Source organism: Patiria miniata, unplaced genomic scaffold (genome assembly GCF_015706575.1).
Source record: "Patiria miniata isolate m_02_andy unplaced genomic scaffold, ASM1570657v1 HiC_scaffold_1, whole genome shotgun sequence".
NCBI lineage: Eukaryota > Metazoa > Echinodermata > Asteroidea > Valvatida > Asterinidae > Patiria > Patiria miniata.
Genome location: NW_024037047.1, coordinates 33421210 through 33442441, shown reverse-complemented (window position 1 = coordinate 33442441; position 21232 = coordinate 33421210). Strand labels below are relative to the sequence as shown.

Sequence of the window (21232 nt, the reverse complement as noted above, 5' to 3'; positions counted from 1 at the left end):
GTCAAGTTTAAAGAGTGCCTAAAGAGGGGAAGTGCGGCCTAGCGGTTAGGGTTCGTGACTCATGATCAGAGGGTAAGGGGTTCGGGTCCAGCTACCGGCCTTAGTTGCGTCATTGGGTAAGCCACTTCATCCCCATTTGCTTCTCTCCATCCAGGAGTATAAATGGGTACCGGCATTAGCTGGGGAGTAACCTGCGATGGACTAGCATCCCATCCAGGGGGAGTACAAATATTCTCGGACATTCATGCCACTGAAACCGAAGATAAACACCTGCCTGATGGGCCAAATAGGCTTTTAATAGGCTTTTAAATTTTACTTTTAAAGATTGCCTTGCCCAGCGGCGTAGCCATTCAGGTAAGGCACTCTTAACTGGACAGTAAATTGAAATCAAGTACAAAAACCTTTCGCGCGCGATCACAGCGAATGGGGGTGAATTGGGGCCTTGATGTTAATGGGGTGGGGGGAGGGGGCGTCCCCTACGGCCACTCCCCCTTGGCTTTGCTTCCCCCTGTTTAATCAGTGCATCTTTAATAAACCCATCTTGAATACACCCACCACCATTGAAACTTATAGGCTAACAAATTTCCAGTGGGTGGGCGGACTGGGGGTGAATTTTTCTTCCCCAAACAACATCCGCATATGGGGGTGTACGCTATGGCATTTTGGACTTTACTTCTCAAAAAACATGAGAAGAAAATATATAAAATTAGAAAAAAGAAATAAATTTGAATTTAACGAGATTCAAACTTTATTTCCCTTTAAAAAAAAAATCCTCCAAAGCCTCAGATTAGAAAAGGAAAAATTCAGGCTCAAAACTGCGACTCGAACCCACAATCTCGCGGTGCAACATCATGACCTATCGCACTGCTCTCCAAACCCTGGAAAAAAATTATATACCTGCGTACGTATCATAAAAGTATTGTAGAGGGCGCTAAACAACCATGTTTGTGGATATGTAGTTTGGGAAAAGAAAATTCACGGACTGCGAGGGGGTGGGGTTGCATGACCCCTACGGGCCCCCTTCCCCTTGGCTATGCTGATGACCTTTTCCTGTTGAGTCACTGCATCCGGAATAAACCCGTAACCATGGTCACTAATGTAGGCTAACAAGTTGCCAGTGGGTGGGCGGACTGGGAGGGGGCAACATGTTTTGGTGTGGGGGGGGGGGCATTCCATATGCCCCTCCCTCTCTGGCTACGCCGCTGGCCTTACCCTGTTTAATCACTCCATCTTGAATAAAATCTCACCCATTGCATCAGACTTGGGTGCATGTCTGGATGATTCAGGAACACAATTCTTTTTTTGGTGTTCATAGGATGTACAGCTATTGCAAATTGCCTTGAAGTGTTCTGCAGCACATCTTCAAACCAGAAATGTTACCGATGTGATGGTGACTATGGCTCAGCGCGTGGATCAGCCTATAAGAAGAGTGATGACATGACACAATGCAGAAGTATGTATGTCAACTATAGGTGGCTGCAGTAGAGAGAGGATTGGGGTATGGGGAACATTATTTGCTTCTCTAAGGGCTGTGCATTTTTATACAGTTGAACTTGGATTCAGTTGAATATAGAATATTCGAAACAAAACAGACAAGCATTACATGTAATAGCCAGTTGGAAACTGGGAATAAAGCTTGATCGGGAATAAAGCTGGTCCACTGAATGAGATTTGCACGAACAATTAATGAGCTTTTGAATATTGTAATGGGCGTGAAATTACTGGTTCAAGTACTAGTAAATGACTAGAGACTAGACAAGAATTCTGACTTCATGGAGAGATCGAGCCGTTCTTCAAAGAACAATAATGGTTGTCAGCACACCCTGTGCCTGATGCGTACAATTGTATAACGATGAGGTAGAGCGCTAGTGTGCATTGCAATCGAATGTTGAGTAAGACGCGCTCCTTATTCTAGGGGAAGTTCCTCACCGGGCCAGAACCAGTCACGATCTGAACACCGAGCCCTGACTGGGCTCGTCTTTTGTAGCGTTTGGGCGCGTACATAGCGCAAGGAGCCAGCGCATCAATATAAATGTCTCTTGCAATGCTTGATTGGTCATAACCCATTAATCACGATAACCCTAACGTCTTGACCAGTGGCGTACGCAGGATTTTTTCAAGGGGGGTGTTTCAAAATTGGATGTCGTCATTTATGACGCTAGAAATGAAGATGGTACATCAGTGGGCTAAACTTTACGCTAAAATAAAAGTCAGGAGTTTGTGTTGGCGCCAGAAATAAAAGAGGGTATATTTGGACGGGTTAAACTCGAAGGGCCGGAAACCCACGACCATCAGTTATCTTTTTGAGCTAAAGCATAGTAAATCGGGAAAAAAAATGTTCTGTGTCTTTAGAGTATGATGAACATATGAGTAAAGGGGTCAATGTGGGCAGTCCCCTCCCTCAACAGCATTTAAACCAAAAAAAAGAAGAAATTCAAGAAAAAAAGTGACACGGGCTGCGGAAGTGCTATGATCTGTTCTTGTTATTGGCTAAAATCACTCAGCTTCGTCCTCTGGATTTCATGATTCTCATCCGTTGGGAATCTTTGTGTAAACCGCCCCCACCCCTAAGGCCAAACTTCAGATACAGGATACATATGCACTCTGGTCACAGGAGCGGATTCAGACTGCCATTTGCCGGAGGGCCTACAATTATTGTAATGAAGGGTCCAGGACCTGCGAAGGCCTTGCGGCGTGGGGTCCGGGGCCCGCTTAAGGGCCCCGGAAAAATTTGGATTTAAGATGCTCTGTGGTGCAATCTGAGGCGATTCCTGGCCACTTCCGCCGTTTAGAAAACGTTTTAAACATCGAAAATTCCATTTAAATTTGTTATTTTTTTTTTTGGTTAATAAAGTTTGTTACGTACTCAAAGTTGAGAACCATGTTCCATCTCCGTATTTTTTCACAATTTTTTATTTTGGAAAGGGATTTATGCCACTTGTAGAGCCATTCGCTGCTGAAGGTACAACATGGTGGGGGCACCGCTAGGGTGAAATTATAGCATAGAGGGAATTTGAATCCCGGGACATACCGTTATTTCGTTTTACCGTTTTGGATGTCCTCAAAAACAAATACAGTAAACGAATCATCGACCGTTTTGTCGTTTTACAGTGTTATAAAACGACAAGCGGTATTAAGATAAATACGGTTTCTCCGTTTTATAAGTTTAGTAAAATTCATTATAGCATAACGATCAATGATTTTTGTTTTACAGATTACACAAATACAGACTGTTTTTTTTATTCCAGTGTCGTGGTTAACAGTCCGTGGTGCATTTTGTGGCGGTGGGCAAGGGGGTGGAGGGGGACCATGTTTTACACGAAGAAGTGTTACCTCGGCATAATTAATGCGTGACGTGATTCCTGGCGCGGACCCTGACCCCTTTCTCATGCGATTCAGACAAGTTGGTGGGGCTTAAAGAGTTCCAAGCAAAATGGCGCTGGAAAACTTCAAGGGAGGACATTACTTTTCACAATGGAAACAGGATGGTCATAAAACATTTGATGAAGTTGCAGACATTTTGAAGGAAACTGGGGTTCAAGTCGACGCGGCTCTTCAATAGCCAATTCGCAAATTTTGTCGTGAGAACTAAATGTAAGGAGCGGGGCCCAGGCAATGACTCGATCCCAAGGACGCATTAATTAACATTCCGGTGCATTGCTTAATTGCCGAACCTAAAATAAAAAAAATGGTCGGCAAGACTATTGACCGTTTTGTCATTGTCATGATTTTGTAAAACAACACTCTAAAAATAAAGCAACTAACCGTTTAACGCTTTCTACAATTAAAAACAACAAACAGTATTTTTTGTGTGTTACTTAATACCGTTTGACCGTTTTTTTTACAAAACTGTAAAACGAGAAAACGGTCAATGGTTCGTTTACTGTTTTTTTGTTTTTGAGGAAATCCAAAACAGTAAAACTAAATAACGGTATGTCCCGGGATTAATTTGGCCGGAGGACCAATGCGAGCGCGGAGCGCGAAGCACTTACGGCGTGGGGTCCGGGGCCCGCTTAAGGGCCCCGGGAAATTTTGGATCGTAGATGCTCTGTGGTGCAATCTGAGGCGTTTCCTGGCTACTTTCCCCTGGTTTTTTTAGCAGAAGTTTTTTAAATTATGAGGGGATATTTTGTTTCATTTGTTTCAAATACATATAGGCCTATATACTCTTGCTCTTATAAAGTGTCTTCTGTATTCAAAGCTTAAAGTTGAGAAAATGCACATAATTTGTAATTGTTCCGCGCTCGGTCACATAACTCTCTTTTCCCTCCATATTTTTACATTGCAAAGGGGGGTGTTTAACAGCCAAAACACCCCCCCTGCGTACGCGCCTGGTCTTGACCTAGAGAGCTTTTTAAACTTGTGTACTGGTAAGTCATTACATTTAACAGTTACTCTACCATTAGTTTATCATAGGCCCTATTATCAATACGTGGCCAACTGTATTGGCAATTCTTCTCAATGAAATACTAGTTGTTGACTGGGAACTTATTTCTTATCTTACACAAGTCCTATCAATTAAAGGGAATATACATCATTTGCTTTTGCTGTAATTTTCAGAAATGGATGGAATTGGGGGGTTGGAAATATATAGCAAATATAGTTACACTGACTTTTTTGAGGTTTTGGGTTCGAAAATGTTATAAAAACCAAGAAAAACAATCATTTTCCTGTAGTCTGGTTCCCTGACTCCATTTAAGAAGAAACAGAGCAGTTTACATACATTGGGGAATTGTAAGGTCAGGGAACCAGTCTAGCTGGCTTGTACCCGTTCATAGGTGTGTAATCGATTGCAAACAAGTGCGATGGTCAACTGGGGCCAGTATTTGAAAAAAGCCAGTTTTTTTCCAACGCTGATCGGCCGATCAGCGTTGGAAATTGATACAAAAATACAACTTTTCTTGAAAATGACAGTATACCAGGTGCCATGATTTTACAGGATGCTTTACACTGTCATTCACTAACAGTCCAGCAAGGTATTTCAAAATGATTTGGTAGTTTTATTTTTTGATGTTTGCAAATGTTGTATTTTCCCTTTAAGGTATGAGAAAAGAACCTGCATTTTATCAGAGTGACGAATAAAGCGTGATTACTGGAAATTAATCATGACTGTTATTTTCGTTACAATATTAAGAACATGGTGTGTGCATAATTTTTAAAGCCTGTATATCAATTATTTCTCTTGTCTTAATGACTATTTGTCAGAGCAATGTTCATGGAGGAGTAACAGCAATGCCTGCTTCCCAGGATCCTGCACAAACGGCCAGTGCAGATGCAGCAGTGGCTTCTCAGGAACTGACTGCAGAACATGTGAGTGAGAAATCAGTAGAGGTTAATAATAACTGGTATGGAGGTGAGATCGTGTCTAGCAATAAAATCCTGTCTCACTTTTATTTATTTGTTTGATTTATTTTGTATTTACTACTTTTGGTACTGAAACCAAGGATTCCCCAAATAGCGCCCTAGGCACTGTAGGCTCGAAAGCCTGAAAAAACCTGTAGAGAGAAGACAATGAGAAGAAATTACAGTTTTAGAGGTAGGAAGAAAAGCCAAGAAGAATATTCTGGGGAAAACCCACGGAATCATGTAGGACTGAAAACCCAATCTACATATTGGCCCGGGCGGGATTCGAACCCGGGTCACAGCGGTGGAAGGTGAGGAAAGTAACACTCTTGAAACAACCTGACTCCCCAAGTTCAATCTCCTTCAATTTCCTTTCAAAGACAGTCTTGAAGTCATTTCTTTATATCTGAGCCAAGGAAATATGTAACTGTCATACAAGAGACCCAAGAATGTACTGTGCAGCAGAAAGTGAAGAACACTTTGCTGTTATTTTATGGACAAAAATAGAAGATCATGAAGATGCTTTGTTGCCACTTTTGATGGGACACACCCACAGACATATAAACGCAAAGACCACCAGTCGTGCGCGTAAAACTGTGATTTGACAAAGTATGGGCAAAACGTTTGTTGATGCAAAGCACGTTCAATGCTAATACACAAGTACAATACATACATGTACATTTACATACAGAACATGATAAATTGTTGAGTTAAAAAAAGGCTGTTTTACTCACAATGTGCATTAAAAAGTTGTGCAGGTTATTGTTTTTTAATCTACCTCAATCATACTTAGTACACTATACTAAGATGTGAATTTGCCCATAGTTTGGATTTTAGTTGGGCACTGTGCAGATCACGGTATGTGCGTGTAGTTTCGAATAGGACCTGGCGATCAGGCTATGTGTTTGTGTCTGTGGACACACCACATAAAACACACTGGTTTGTGTGTATATTGCAAAGCACACACGATTGATCATGTATTCTGAATGTACACAAATAGTCCCACGCGCCTGTATCCGGACCATCCGGACATGTAACGAACCCTGTATGCTGACACATAAAAAGACTAGCACGAGCGGCGGAGCCACGAGGGCCTTTACTATCTTGTGGAACTAATCACTTATTCATTTATTCACGTAATATATTTATTCACGTAATAAAAATCAAGCAATATAAACCAATCATCTAACGGTGGTTTGCGGTTACCAGCAACAGCACCAGCGCCATGGCGCGCGTGCCGTCTGGCGCCAGACGACGGCTGATTTACCTTAGCTATTCTGCATTTTCATTGGTCAATTCACAATGGGTAATGCATTATGCATGTCTACAAAATCGGTAGACAAATGTAAAGAAAAACATAAGCGTTCTCCACGAGATGGTAAAGGCCCTCGCGGCTACGCCGCTCGTCCTAGTCTTTTTACGTGTCAGCATCCGGGGTGCGTCACGTGACCGGGTAAGCTCTTGGGACTTGACTAAAGGCTAGTTTGTCATTGGCATTGCAACCAGTTTTGGCACTCTCCCATTCTCCCTTACTTGATGTAAACGGATCCCATTGCATTATCATCTGCGTTAAATACTTGCACTGGTCAAGCACCAGCCCTTTCAGTGATACTGTGCCTACATGGCAAGCAGCTGAATCCACTTCCCATAGACCCCTGCATTATTGCTACATGTAGCCATAGCCACAGCCTTAATCTTGTCTTGTCGTGGGCAGTAGTCATAAGCACCAGTACCAATCATACAGGTGCCTATGGCAAGCAGCTGAATCCACTTACCCTAGACCATTGTAGACTGGAGACCCCTACATTATTGCCATAGCCACAGCCTAAATCTTGTCTTGTCGTGGGCAGTAGTCATAAGCACCAGACCTATCAATCATACAGGTGCCTACATGGCCTATGGCAAGCAGCTGAATCCACTTCCCATAGACCCCTGCATTATTGCTACATATAGCCATAGCCATAGCCTTAATCTTGTCTTGCAGTGGGCAGCTGTCAAGCACCAGACCTATCAATCATGCAGGTGCCTATGGCAAGCAGCTGAATCCACTTCCCCTAGACCCTTGCATTATTGCTACATATAGCCATAGCCACAGCCTAACTCTTGTCTTGCAGTGGGCAGCAGTCAAGCACCAGACCTATCAGAGCACCGTGCCACTCTAGCCATAGGGACAACAACTCTGGAGTCACCCAGAGTCCAGGGCAGTACAGACACTGTCTACACCAACGTACACAACTTTACAAACATCAGAACCAACTGGATAAGTTCATACCAGCCTACAGGACTACCAGACCCTAGTGGTGGTGGACATCCATACATCCAAAGCATTGGGCTTGGTGTTGTAGAGGCTAGAGTGACAGCCGCTGTGAATCGTAAGTCAAGTTACAATTCTCCATCAAACAAGTGCGAGAGCACAATAAGCTCTGGCCCTCTTGCATGAAAGTCTTGCATGAATTGATACAATTACTCACTTGGTCCTGATTGCGCTTTTTGAAATGAGGATTTAATTCCCATTTTGTTGAAAGTCACAATGCAAAATAATAGTAACCTTCATAATGCAAAGGTCTATATCCCCTGGAGACTCATTAAACTGACACAGGGCCAGAGGCAGGGGTGATGTATAGTCACAGGTAGAAGCCCCCTTTAAAATTTTCGAAGTTCGAAGCGCACAAAAATACCATGTGACTATAACATTACCACAAGTATCTTGCCTCTAATCAGAAAAGTTCATAAACAATATAATGTAACAAATTGTTACCCAAAAGTTTCGGCAAGTATTTAATGTCTTTTGTTTGCTGTTTTGGACAGTTACAGTTTGGTACTTACAGGTTTGTGGGTGAGTTTGGGGGTTCGTTTTTGGTCACTTTTTGGGGGGACCGACCAACCGAAACCCGAGTGACTGGTAGAAGCTCTGTTGCCAGAGCTTAAAAATCCGATTCAGATCGAAAGCGACACACCCAGAGACACCCATTAAGTACATGTGCCTTCTTTTGACTCATTACTCCCCATATTTGCAGAGTCAACAAAGTGGCATATCTAGGGTCCAGTTTTGCAGTAGGGTATTTGTTGGAGGGGGTGGAATGAATGGGTACTGATCATGGTCAGCTTCAAATAGACAATAAAGGTTTTCTTCTCTTAATCGGGGGGGGGGGGGGGGGGGGGGCAGGGCAGGCATGTACTCTTCGTATTCCCTTCAGTCTTTCTTTAGTTATGTTTTTGAACCAAACATTCCTACATGTATATGAATAAATTTACAAGCTATTGTTTAGGCCACACGGAAATCATATTTTGTACAACCTTCACATTTTAATAAGGTTAATATTTTATCTTTAATCAATACCAGAAAATAATATTGTGATTTTATACAAATAATGAATGTTTGTGAGTGCAATGGTAAGAATAATTTCATGAGGTGACAGATGAAATGTTCCATTCCACGAGGCGAAGCCAAGTGGAATGGAACATTTCATCTGTCACCGAATGAAATTATCCTTTCTATTGCACGAACGTGAAATATTCATTATTTTTTTTATATAACACCTGAATAAATCCTTGTCATCTGATTGGTTGACTTTTAATAGCCAATTTATTCAGGTTAAAAACTGTTTGAAAGTTTGACAAGGAAGTTCATCATATTTAATTTATGCAAACTGTTCAACAGGTTGAGAACCATCATATTCAAGTAATCTCGATTTAAAACAGCGCCACTGCCAGCAGCGGTGACACCGTGCAATGGAAGTTCTATTCAACATGCAATAAAACTTCCATTGCACTGTGCGGTGCGCTGCGCGCCGCGCGCGCTGTGCGTTGGGACGAATAATTCAAAAACATGTCATCAATGATCCACCAATCAGATGACGGGGATTTATTCAGGTGTTGTATAAAAATCAATATTAGGTTTTTGCCATTCACCTACGTATAAACACTGTATATTCAAATGTGTTACCTCCCGAGTGAAAGTTGGAAAAAATCACTCGGATGGGACTCGAACCCACGACCTCCTGCTTTGTAGTGCAGATGTCTTACCACTCGACCACCGAGCTGATGGGATCGGTTGGCTGGTTTGAATCTGATGCATTTAGCAGGGGTGCCACAGTTAACCTATTCATAGATGAATTTGCTTCAGGGTGATGTAAATCAATATTAGTTTTTTGCCCTTTGTGTTTTTTTCATGCATTAGGGGGTTACCGTATGATATATTCAGTGGGCTCGCAGGCTTGTACAACATCGACAACTCGTAATTCTTTCAATCAAAACAATCCGGCAACATACCTGGTATCCTGTCAAGTGACATTCAACTTGAACTACAACTCCTGGACACCAGCTACAGGAGATGTGTAAGCCCATTAGAAACACGTAGTGTGATCAGAATGCCAAACATTTTACTTAATGATAACAACTTTTTGCCTGTGCTGTGATGTTTAGAGCAACATTCACATGTTTTAGATAAAAAGTTGCATGAAAATAACCTTTGAAGTAAAGAGGTTTAGGACAGATCGTTGGGGTAAGAGAATACAATGTATCTTGAAAAATCCATTTTTTTTTGATAATTTGAGTGTAAGGACTCAGCAAATTTCGTTAGCTGCAAAATTCGAAACACATTTTTGTAATGCTTTAATTCATACAGGTTTATCAGTTGCATTATTATCAAATTCTCCAGCCTGTAGAAATAATTTTGTTCAGAAAGATATTATACATGATTAGGACAGTTTAGATTGTTTCAGAATATGCAAGAATTACTCTGTTCAAACATTGAGCAAGGAATAGGAGTTAGAACTCTTCGGCGATTTACATTTTTGACCATTAACATTCCAATCCCTCGGGAATGTCCGTAGCTACAGCACTGTGACCGCAATCCTGGACCATTCATTGCGAGACTGCAAGCGGCCTTTGAACACGATGATCGTCACCGCCTTTTCATTTAGTAACCAACAACCTCCCTATAATCACGTTTTTAGATTTTCACAACTGCGCAGTTGTTAGATGTGAGTAATGAAATCAAGTTCTCGATGTGCAGTTGTTGGCCCTTGAATGCGCTATCTGTTCCTGTTATTTGAAGATAAATCGATTTTTTTCCCGATAAGTTATCATGTCTTTTTGATTTTTTTATTGGCAATACATCATTCATGAAATATGACATTTTGGGAAATTTCCTAAGGTTTCCGACGGAAGGGATATAGAGCATATTTTGTTTGTCATGAAATGATTGTTTCAGTTATGTTGTCCACATTGTGGGCCAGTCTTTAGCCAACTCTGAACAAACACTTTCAAAATCATTCAATTTTGGAGTATGACAAGTGCGCCTGCGTAAAATACCATGGTGCTATCCACAACGCAATGCAGACTCTTTCTTCTAGCATTAGTGAGCACGGATCTCAATAGGGTAGTGAGCAACTGAATAAGCTGGCCGCCAGGTACTTTCTATTGTTGCTTTCGAGCGCAGTGACGATCATAATCACTTTGAAGTAGGGGAGTTCTGACTCCTTCAGTTCCTTGCTCCATGGTTCAAATGACAACATTGCAGTGGTATATAGAATCAGTTTCAATAGACCATTATCATGTTGCAGCCATTTGATTTTTCCCCCATTCAGATCAATGTAACCAAAGCGAGGCTGGAAGGAAACATAGCCTGGTTCCTTTTTCCACAAAGACATTATTATTCTGTACTGTTATTGGATACAGGGAACATGACTGAAATGGTGGCAGCATGATAAAGGTCTATCAGCTGTTTTCTTCAGATTGTTATATTTTCATGTCTAAAGTATGTGTGTTTGTTTATATTTCTTCATTTGTATACTACAGCCTGAGGTATGATGTATATTCCACAAGTGGCGGGTACATGAAACTCTATGACAGGGACCATTCAAACAGCATCATCACACGACACTACAATGGCAGGACAACCTCCGGCTATTCAACTTTCACCTTTGACTTCGATGACCCCTACCACTGTGTGGATGTTGGCAGTGGATGTAGAACCACTATGCTGTATGCAGGGAATGATGTTACATCACAGGTTAGTGTGGACCAAACATAATCTAAATCCTGAATGGATAAATGGCATGATGGGTTTATGGCATAATAATAATGTAATACTAATATGGTGCTTATATAGCGCCTTATACCAAAGGTCTCAAAGTGTGCTTCACACTAATTATTACCACTGTTCATCAGGCCATGAGACCACTTTGTGCAGCAGCTTGAGATCAACACATTCTGGTCTCTACCTTGACAGGTACCACAAATATCATGGGTGGAGTGAGGCTATTGTAGTAAAGTGTCTTTACCAAGAACACAAGCACCATGTTCCCAGCCAGGGTTCGAACCCACGTACAACGGCACGTGAGTCGACCACCATAACCATTAAACCACAGCGCTCCACACCTTATCTAAACTAAGCACCTTTGATCAAAGACTCAAAGATTTGAACTGGGAGACTGCCAACCTAGGGCTGATAGCTCAATAGTCCTGAGACCTAATGATGTCACGCTTTGTTTACATGTGCGCTATTCTATGGGAGCCAGGTGGGGACGCCAGCCAATTGTCACCACCTCGTTCTCATAGGAAAGCGCACGACGTAAACAAAGCGTGACGTCATTAGGTCTTAGGCCTCTTTTGGTCGAGCGCCAGCCACATATGGTGTTCAGCAGATCAGGGGTCAAATCCAGCTTCAATGTCTTCGCTCAAGTACATAATCCACTAAAGTAAAGTGGACGAACCTGTGTTAAGAGGAACGGAGTGCCCATCTCTCTTTCGTTAGCGATTGGGCCAGACTCGTATGCCGCTGTGGGGGGGGGGGGAGGGGATTGCCACACCTCCTCCACAGCGAGTTTGTTGCCTTCCCAGCATTAAATAATGCCGGTACCAATTAACACCTGGGTTGAGAGGAGTAATTGAGGTAAAGCGCCTTATACTCATCAAGGGCACAACACTCATGGCCACGGCGTGGCTCGAACCAACAACCTCACGATTATGAATCCTGTGCTCCACCGCTGGACCACACAAACCCACAATCCACTGAGCATATGCCTTATGAATTTTGATCATGGTTTTTATTGTAAACATAAAATTGCTCTTGAAAATAGGAAAATACAATTGGATATATATTGATGTATATGGGTCATTCTATAACTTTAGTTTCCAAAGAGTGCTCTTTTCCAGTATACAAATATTGAATGCTTCGAGTGGTGTAGTAAAACTAGCCACCCGAGGTGATCCATGGACATTCTATTTTCCCGAGGCGAAGCTGAGGGAAAATAGAATGCTCCATGGATCACCGAGGCAGGCTAGTTTTACTTCACCACGCGATAAAGCATTCAATATTTGTTTTATAACACTTCACTCACAGATTCTGCTTGGTTTTAATATTTTAAATTATTTAAATCTGAACACAGTTGAAATAAACTTCAATTTCAATACAAAATAGGAGGAAAATGTATTTCACTCTTCCAAACCTCCCCTTTGGCACGTACGCTCTCTTTGGAACAAAACGCGCAACGCGCAGACCAGCATGTATTTGCACACAAACACCGTGCCGTGGAAATAGTACTTTGGTTGCTAATGGTAATGTACTTTGGTTGCTACGGGTATAGTACTTTTGGCCGTGCACAGAAAGATAGCAAAAATAAAAAGTATCATGTGACTTGCTCTCGGCCAATCAAGACACAGAATCTGTGGGTGAGGTGTTATAATCTCTATTAGCATGTTACTTTGTAAGTTACCATTCAAATGTAGAATGCTAAGTTCCAGTGGTTACGGTGTTTTTGTACAATGGTACGTGGGTTCATACCCTGCCAGCTAGGAACATGGTGTTTATGCCCTTGGGCAAGACACTGAAAGGGAATGTACAACATTTGCTCTTGCTGCAATTTTCAGTAGTAAGTGGATTTTAGGGATTAGAATGTTATAGCAGATATTGTTAAACTGACTTGTTTCATGTTTTGGGCTTGAAGATGCTGGAAAAACCAAGAACGTTTTTCCGATCTAGAGAGATGTTGATTAGAAGTTGATTTCCAAGGGTGCACGATACCCCCGTCTTCCCACCCAACTATCTTTAAGACCGGCCACGTGACAGGCTCTTGACCAATGGGAATGGGTAAACTGTCTTAGGCATTAATGAATAAATGTTTGGTTTCATATTCTTCACAGGCAGAGATAATTGTCACCTGGCAAGGCTGGGCAGACAGTCTTGCTGGCATCAAGGAGTACGAGCTGCAAGTACGTCAGCTATCTGGTAGCCATGGCAATCAGATGACGGAAGACTTTCGCAGTGCAGCCGTTTTTAGTGAAGTGACCCACTCTAGTCAGAGCATCACTTTGCCCCGTGTTGGTACGTTAAGTCTTTTTGCAAATCAAGCGTTAAATTTTGCTACCTTGCTATCATATTTTCCAAATCCTTGACAAATAATAAAATTCAAGTTCATTTGAGCAAATCTTGTTAATTTTTATGTTTCAAAATGTACCTTGTACTTTTTTTCACAACCTAGACCATGTATTGCATTTGGAAGGGCTATTTTTCATTAAGCCTCTTTCAAAAAACGTGTTATAAATAAGAGAATGTTGTGTGCTTGGCCAGTTTTAAACACTATGTTTATAGCTTGGAGTTTGGATGCTGATAATTACCCTAGCCGAACCATTCATTCATAAATACCTTTTAGTTCAAAAAATAAAAACTTTTCAATCCAAAAGTCAAAACAAGTCCAAATTTATAAATTTGTTCTGTTCAATTTCCAACACTTTCAATACACCTTGTAAAGAAGAATATAAGACGAGCTGTATCTTTTCCTCTACATCTGTACAGGTGTGTACTCCATCGTCCTGAGTGTTTTTGACAATGCGGGCAATGTCAGACTCAGCAGACGCTTTGTGTTCTTTGATGACGATCCACACGATGTCACCCTTCAGGATGATTCCTCTCTGCGAGTTGTCTCCGCGACTGCAGAAACCAACTACGTGAGGATGACCAGTCTAGACTCAAGCGGAGGGATGACATCCGTGCAGCTTGATTGGACGAACCGATTTATGAATGCACCTCATCACAACCAAGGATTGTTGAAACCAATTGGCTCCTATGTTGCTGGTACCATCGATTCTAGTGAGTTTATCACATTTAGCTTCATGGTAGTTGGTAAACGTAGAAATTGTACTTGACATTTTTGAAATATTAATCATTGAAATGGTGAGGGAAACTGATGATGACAAGGTAATTTAGTAATTTTGTTTATTTAATTGAACCAAGTTGTTTGCCAATTCGGGCGATTCACAATTAATGCAGTGTGCCACCAAGAGTTTTTCATGGAGAGTTTATTTTTCCCCGTGCATTGTGGGAGATGCTCGAAAATTCGCAGCACGGGACATTTGAAATTGTTTGTTTTTCCGGTCTGTATTTTCGTAAGCGTATGATTCGAGTATCTGTTTGTTATTTTCTTTTCTTTTTATATCAATGTGATGTTTGTTTGTTAGACGGCAGATTGCCATATCCCAATCTATAACAATTTAATTCAAGTTGTCTGCTGGCATTTATTCTAATGAGATGTGTTTTGTTGACCATAAATTTGAAAAAAAGGACTCTCCATGGCAAACTCTTGGTGGCGCACTGCATTGTGAATTGCCCAAATTGAGAAACATACATGACACAGTACAGTAGCTCATCATCATATAATGTGATGCTGAGGTTTTCTAGAAGTTGCTGGTTCAAATCTTGCCCTTGTCTGTTTTTTTTGGTCACCTCCTGTTGCACTTGAGGAGGTTGAGTGGGGGTGGTGTTCCTGCTTATAGTATTCGAGGGCTTCTAGCTTATGCAGTAAAAAATGCTACACCTGACTACATTTTCCTAGATTATGACCAGAACTTTGGGAAACGTGGCCGTGCAGCCATCCCTAACTACCTCGGTGTGACAGAATTCCGCGTCGTACATGACATCGACCACAGCGGTGGCAGAACCACTGTCAAAGTGAGTGACAACAACTCGGACCACTGGAGTAGTGAAGGCACAGACACACAGGCGACCTATGACCTGACCCTAGTGGATGGTGATTCCATTCGGTTCTGGGTGGAGGCCAGGGATTTGGCTGGTCACTTTGTGAGGGACAGTGTGTTGGTTCATGCTGATTCATCCCCGCCTGTGATTGAAGACTTCTGGCTGGTACGGGACGGGGAGGTGAATCTAGCCGTTCATAATTCAGAGGATCTGGATAAGATGAGGTAAGAATTCTATGTTATTCATTAGGTGATGCTAAGATGATCTGTGATTGATAAAGCTATACCTAACAACATACGGAAAAAAATTACGCCCGAAAAATGTTTAAAAATATATGCACAGCTCTGCTTAGATTTACAAGCTTTCAAATTTTCCTTGATGAGCCGATGCAAATGAAGCAATACGTTTTCTAATATTCCTGAGTTGAAATGATTGGACCCTTTTTTCACATGTGAACCTTCTGATAGGAGCCATGTAGGTATGAGGGACCCTAGTTACCTATATAGGTTGCATAGAAAAGCACCTTATTAAAAATAAACCAGAACCTCATTTTTTTCTGAGGGCTATTTTCTTTTCATTTTTCCACAGTGTTGAATTCAGGACATATGACATTCACAGTGGTATACGAACCATCGAGTGGCTTCTCTTTGACAACCACACTGGCACAGATATGACACATGGCAGCCAGAATTTGAAGGCCAAGAAAATCAACATGGTATTTTTTAAACGTAAAACTTTACAGTTGGTTAACATTATAGTGTTGTATTTTGTGTCAGGCTCATATTCCATTTGCAATTGTAAAATGACAATGTTGTAGTCGAGTACTTTTTTCCGAGTACCGAGTACTGCCAAGTACTTAGGTTGCCGAGTACAAGAACGAGTACGAGTACTTGTACCTCCGAGTACAAGGACATGTCTCCGAGTACGAGTACTTGTACTTCCGAGTACGAGTACGAGTATGAGTACTTGTATTTCTGATAATTGGCCCAGGCCCAGTCAGACCAATATACAGACCCACTCATGGCTAGCTGTTGAATGTGTTTGTCCGGACATGCACAGAGAAAAATCATGAACTTCGATTTCTCCACAAGCCAATCAACCATTTCAAACTGATAAAATAAGCCTGTGATAAGTCGAGCTGTACCATTTCCTCCCCCCCCCCCCCCCCCGAGTACTTTTATTCGAGTTTGAGTACTTTGACGGTCAAGTACAATTTTGAAATTTCGAGTGCGAGTACTTTGCTGCCCGAGTACGAATACGGTCATTGCGAGTACGAGTACTTCGACATTCGAGTACGAGTACTACTGAAAAAGTACTCCAGTAGTACTCGAATATGAATACTGAGTACGAGTACTACAACACTGTAAAATGATGACTTGGCGCAGGAAAGTTTGCTGTTATTATTTGCTTTTTTACACAGGACACTGAGGATTGTGATCCCGTCAGCTGTATGTGTGTCCCAATCGGTGATTGTTATGCAATAGACTATGGTTTCCACCCAACAATGCACATTGGTACCCATGACTATGATTACTACATCACCCTGACGGTGACCAACCAAGCAAGACTAGTTACTACTCGGACAATCAAGGTATGAAAATTTTTTTTTTAAATCCAGAAATTCCAAAAGATTATTGTAATTAATTATTATTATTTTTTTATTATTGCTATTTATATACAATGTATACATTACGTGAATCTCCCATTTCAGCTAGACCCGAGTTTGCCTACGACAAACTCGGGTCGTACCTACCGATTTCAGATTCAGCAGCTTTCAACGCGATCTCTCTTATCTGATCAAGAGTTAACGAGCCGTGAACAGGTGGTGTATGGTGCCTCTGCCTGTGAGCTTACTGACAAAAAATATCTACCAAAGTCTACTAGGTTCTTGTTTATAATGTAAAGTATTTGGAAAAGTGTCAAAAGTTATTATGTGAGCAACTTTGAATCATAAAAATCGATCAAATATATCTCGAGATATCAAATAAGAAACAGTCCGACTTCAGCCATGCTCTTCAAGGTTTCCGTTATTTGACACCACCAGCTCATGGTCACTGGCCCTGGGGAAGTGGGTGCCAGGGTAAGTGTTTATCTTATAATTACTTTACTGATAACAGCTGATAAGAGTCGCAGTGAAATCGGTAGGTACAGTTCAGGGGTTTTGGCAAATGGGAGTTTCACGTAATGATACAAACAGAAATTGCTGTGGTTCAGACATGTTAACCTTACATACCTAGTGTGGATATTCCTTTGTTTTCGTGTAGTTAAGAAAAACTTTTTACTCTAATTGTGAAAACTGTCTCAAACCAAATATTTTTCTATGATTCCCTTAAATGTTTTTCTTCATTTTGCGATGGTAAACCTAACCCCAAATGCCTCTAAAGCTGTTTTCCAGAGAGGAGGAAACACTGTGTGGACGTGGGCATGTATGGACGTGGGTGTGGACGTGGGCACATCCACACAACGTATCTGAAACCTGGTTAATATGGACATCTGTTGTTTGCTTGTCCGGTTAAACATTAAAATGCTGTAATACATTCTAACATTGGATGAAATCACTAGGACTTGTATTTAAAACATTGAATTGCCCTTACAATGATTTAAAAATGACACTCAGAATGATTAAATTGAAAGATCTTTAAAATGTTAAAGAAAATTGAAAGTGAGTGATCTCATCGAATAATGCAATCCAAACATCATGGGTACGTGTGGTCTAGCGGTTGAGCACAGGATTCATAATCGTGAGGTTGTGGGTTTGAGCCCCACCGTGGCCATGCGTGTTGTGCCCTTGAGTAAGGCACTTTACCTATATTACTCCTCTCAACCCAGGTGTTAATTGAGTACTGGCATTATTCAATGCTGAGAAGGTAACAGACTCGATGTGGAGGAAGTGTGGCGATCCCCCACAGCAGCATTTGAGTCTTGCCCAATCACTCACGAAAGAGACATAGGCACTCCGTTCCTGTTAACAAAGGTTTCGTCCGCTTTACTTTGCAATCCAAACAATCAACTTGACCAAGAATCCTTGTTGCTGATGAATCACAGATAACGGTGGATTCCTCTGCTCCTCAAGCTGGTGTGGTGCATGATGGGATACCTGGGTCCAATGAGGTAGACTATCAGGAGGGCAGTGACCTCTCGGCTCATTGGGAGGGGTTCTTTGACAAGGAGAGTGGGGTCAAGTTCTATCAGTATCTGTTTGATGACTCCTGCAGGACCGGCTATACAACAGTCGGCAGTGCCATGAATGATGTAAGTTGCATGTGGGTTGGTGGTTTGTCCTTGATATAAGCAATACTCAAATCTTTAATATCCCATTGTGATTCACATTGCTGTGACTTCCAAATTGTAATCCTTCACACTGCTTTGACATAACTTTACAAGTCAGTCCTCCACTTCAGCAACACCAATTATTAGAATTCCATCATTTCTTAAGATGACAAAGACAACCGCCACGCATGCCAGTTGGACAGCCCCCTCGCCTGGCCAGTACTACATCACTGTCATCGCTTACAACCGTGCCCTGGAACCCTCAGCAGCTGTCTGTTCTGACGGTGTTGTCATCGATACCAGCCCTCCAGAGCTGACCCAGATTGCTATCAGCTATGCTCGGATGTGGCCTGGTCTGGCCAAGGATGCTGAGGGTCGGGTGTGGTTCATCAATGAGCATCGCAGGAAGATGGAGCTAATGAATGCGTCCAGAGACTGCAGGTAGGCACATGAGACTGGAGCAGTTGAGCATTCTGATAAGACTCATGCTTCTTGACACTGACCTTTACTAAGTCATCTACCAAATCAGGTTCAAGATAATGATGCTTATGTCCTTAGGCACTACATTTTAATGCAATTTTCCCCTATCCAACCTTCTGATTTGTACCTATGCAAAGTTTGGTGATGAAATCTTATATTTGATAAGTATACTTGAAAGCCTTGTGTATTCACGTGAGTTTGGATTTTCTTGCGCACAGTTCCATGGCCGCTGTGGTAGATGATTTGTCAGTTTATCCTGAGATAGCTGGTAGCAATGACTCTTCAGCAATACTACAAGGAGACCAAGACTGTGTCTGGATTTCACCCATTGAGCAGAAGTTCTTCCTTCCGATAGACAAACATGTACGTATATATGATCTGCTCAGCAGGGCCCAAATTAAGCAGCTCAGAGACAATGGGCCGAATACATAAAAACTAGCAATTGCTTTTTCTAGGCTTTTGCTTACATTTTTATACATAAAAATAAGCAATTGCTGACAAGTAAATGCTTGTACTGTTAAGCAAAAGTAACAGCTTGTTTCTTGCAAGCAAATACTTCCCAGATTAGCAATTGCTTAAAAATGGATACATAAAAACAAGCTTTTGCTTTTGCTATTAAGCATTTGCTTGTAGTGTTTCAAGTTTCCCACACGGTAGGTTTTGCTCTTGCTTATCAGACAAGATCAACTGTTATCATCATTTTTTGCATCTGTTTTCTTTGACCTGTGTTTTCATGTTGGCTACCTTCTCTTCAATATTTTTTTCTCATCCATGTTTTCCTCCAGTATTTGTAGCAATTGATGCTTTGACATCAAGAAGTGCCCTCACTTTCTTTTCTTTGCTACTTGGTGTGTGGGAATAAAAAGCAAAACATGCGTCCCTAAAAAGCTTTTACATTATTCACGCCGTATGCGCACATCTGGACGAAGAGCGCTATTGTTCAGAACTTATGCATTTGCTATGCAAGCTTAAGAAAAAGCTGTTAGTCAAAGCAAAAGGTTATGTATATGTTTTTAAGCAATTGCTTTTACTTTTGCTTCTGCCTGATAAGCTTTTGCTTTTGCTCGGTACTTCTTCTCATAAGCCATTGCCAGTTTTTATGTATTCGACCCATTGTCCCAAGGTGGAAAGCAATTCTCAGATATCTGGATGAAGACAGTTCACAATGAAGGTGGTGTTGACGCTCTCTCTTGTAACATTTTACATACATGAGGATGCGGCTTATGTAAATATACTCCATAAAAACAGTATACTGTAGTACTGTGAAAGAGATTTGAGAACAAAAACCATTATTAGATGTAGTAATTGTGGATGGTATTAATGTCATGTTGTCAATGACAGTTGACCATCTCATGGACTGGAGGAATCGATACAGAGAGCTCCATCTATGACTATGAGATAGGTCTGAGCAGTGACCCCTCAAACCCGACCCCTGACCTGGTGACCTTCATGTCAACATCAGGTCATGATCACTTTGTGATGTACCATCCACATATCAGCCAGGGAGCTGTGTTCTTTCTGGTTCTGAAGGCCATCAACAAGGCTCGGCTATCTACCTTCAAGGTATGTAATGGACTGACTGTTGATGAGAATTAGCCATAGGCTGAATTACTCGGCTGTGGATGGCAAGTACACACATATGGAAGGTAGATGAAGTGTAAAGAATTATCCTTGTCTAAATAAAACCCCCAAAAGCTTCTAGACTTGGACAGCATGCACTGTAAATGCCTAATTGTTCAATGTACTATGGCTATGTGTGACTCGGAACCCAATTGAGTGTTGAGAGGGAAGGAGCAACATATTGGCTCGCCAAAGAAACAGCAAGGAACAGTTTTTAACAGTTTTAAAAGAAGCATTTGAAAGTATGCATTAACATAAACTTTGTCACATTTGGTTATTTTGCCTGTTGCAGGTGGTTGGTCCAATAGTAGTGGATACCACTCCGCCCATGTTTGTTGGGCGTGTCTCTGTCCATGTGGAGGATGATTACTTGATTGCTGCATGGGGAGATGATGGCTTCATTGATGATGAGGATACCAGCCTGAGATACCAAGTTGCCATTGGTGAGTCAGTCAAACATAGATGGTGTCCATAGTGCCCCACTCATGTTTGTTAGGTGTGTCTTTGTCCATGTGGAAGATGAATATTTTATCGCTGAAT

General features: G+C 41.6%; 1 protein-coding gene across 1 annotated transcript in view; it reads left to right on the top strand.

Annotated features, from left to right (window-relative positions):
• LOC119733084 overlaps positions 1–21232 on the top strand; it is a gene marked incomplete at its 5' end in the record, with an annotated part of 63713 nt that overhangs the window by 2781 nt on the left and 39700 nt on the right. The window contains 15 exons of the mRNA XM_038206667.1: positions 1316–1453; positions 5206–5310; positions 7458–7715; positions 9524–9680; positions 11146–11359; positions 13492–13672; positions 14144–14437; positions 15180–15546; positions 15911–16037; positions 16743–16913; positions 18368–18574; positions 18759–19033; positions 19291–19435; positions 20414–20635; positions 20985–21135. Coding sequence (XP_038062595.1) covers positions 1316–1453; positions 5206–5310; positions 7458–7715; positions 9524–9680; positions 11146–11359; positions 13492–13672; positions 14144–14437; positions 15180–15546; positions 15911–16037; positions 16743–16913; positions 18368–18574; positions 18759–19033; positions 19291–19435; positions 20414–20635; positions 20985–21135 — 3012 coding nt within the window. The remainder of the gene's footprint in view (positions 1–1315; positions 1454–5205; positions 5311–7457; positions 7716–9523; positions 9681–11145; positions 11360–13491; positions 13673–14143; positions 14438–15179; positions 15547–15910; positions 16038–16742; positions 16914–18367; positions 18575–18758; positions 19034–19290; positions 19436–20413; positions 20636–20984; positions 21136–21232) is intronic.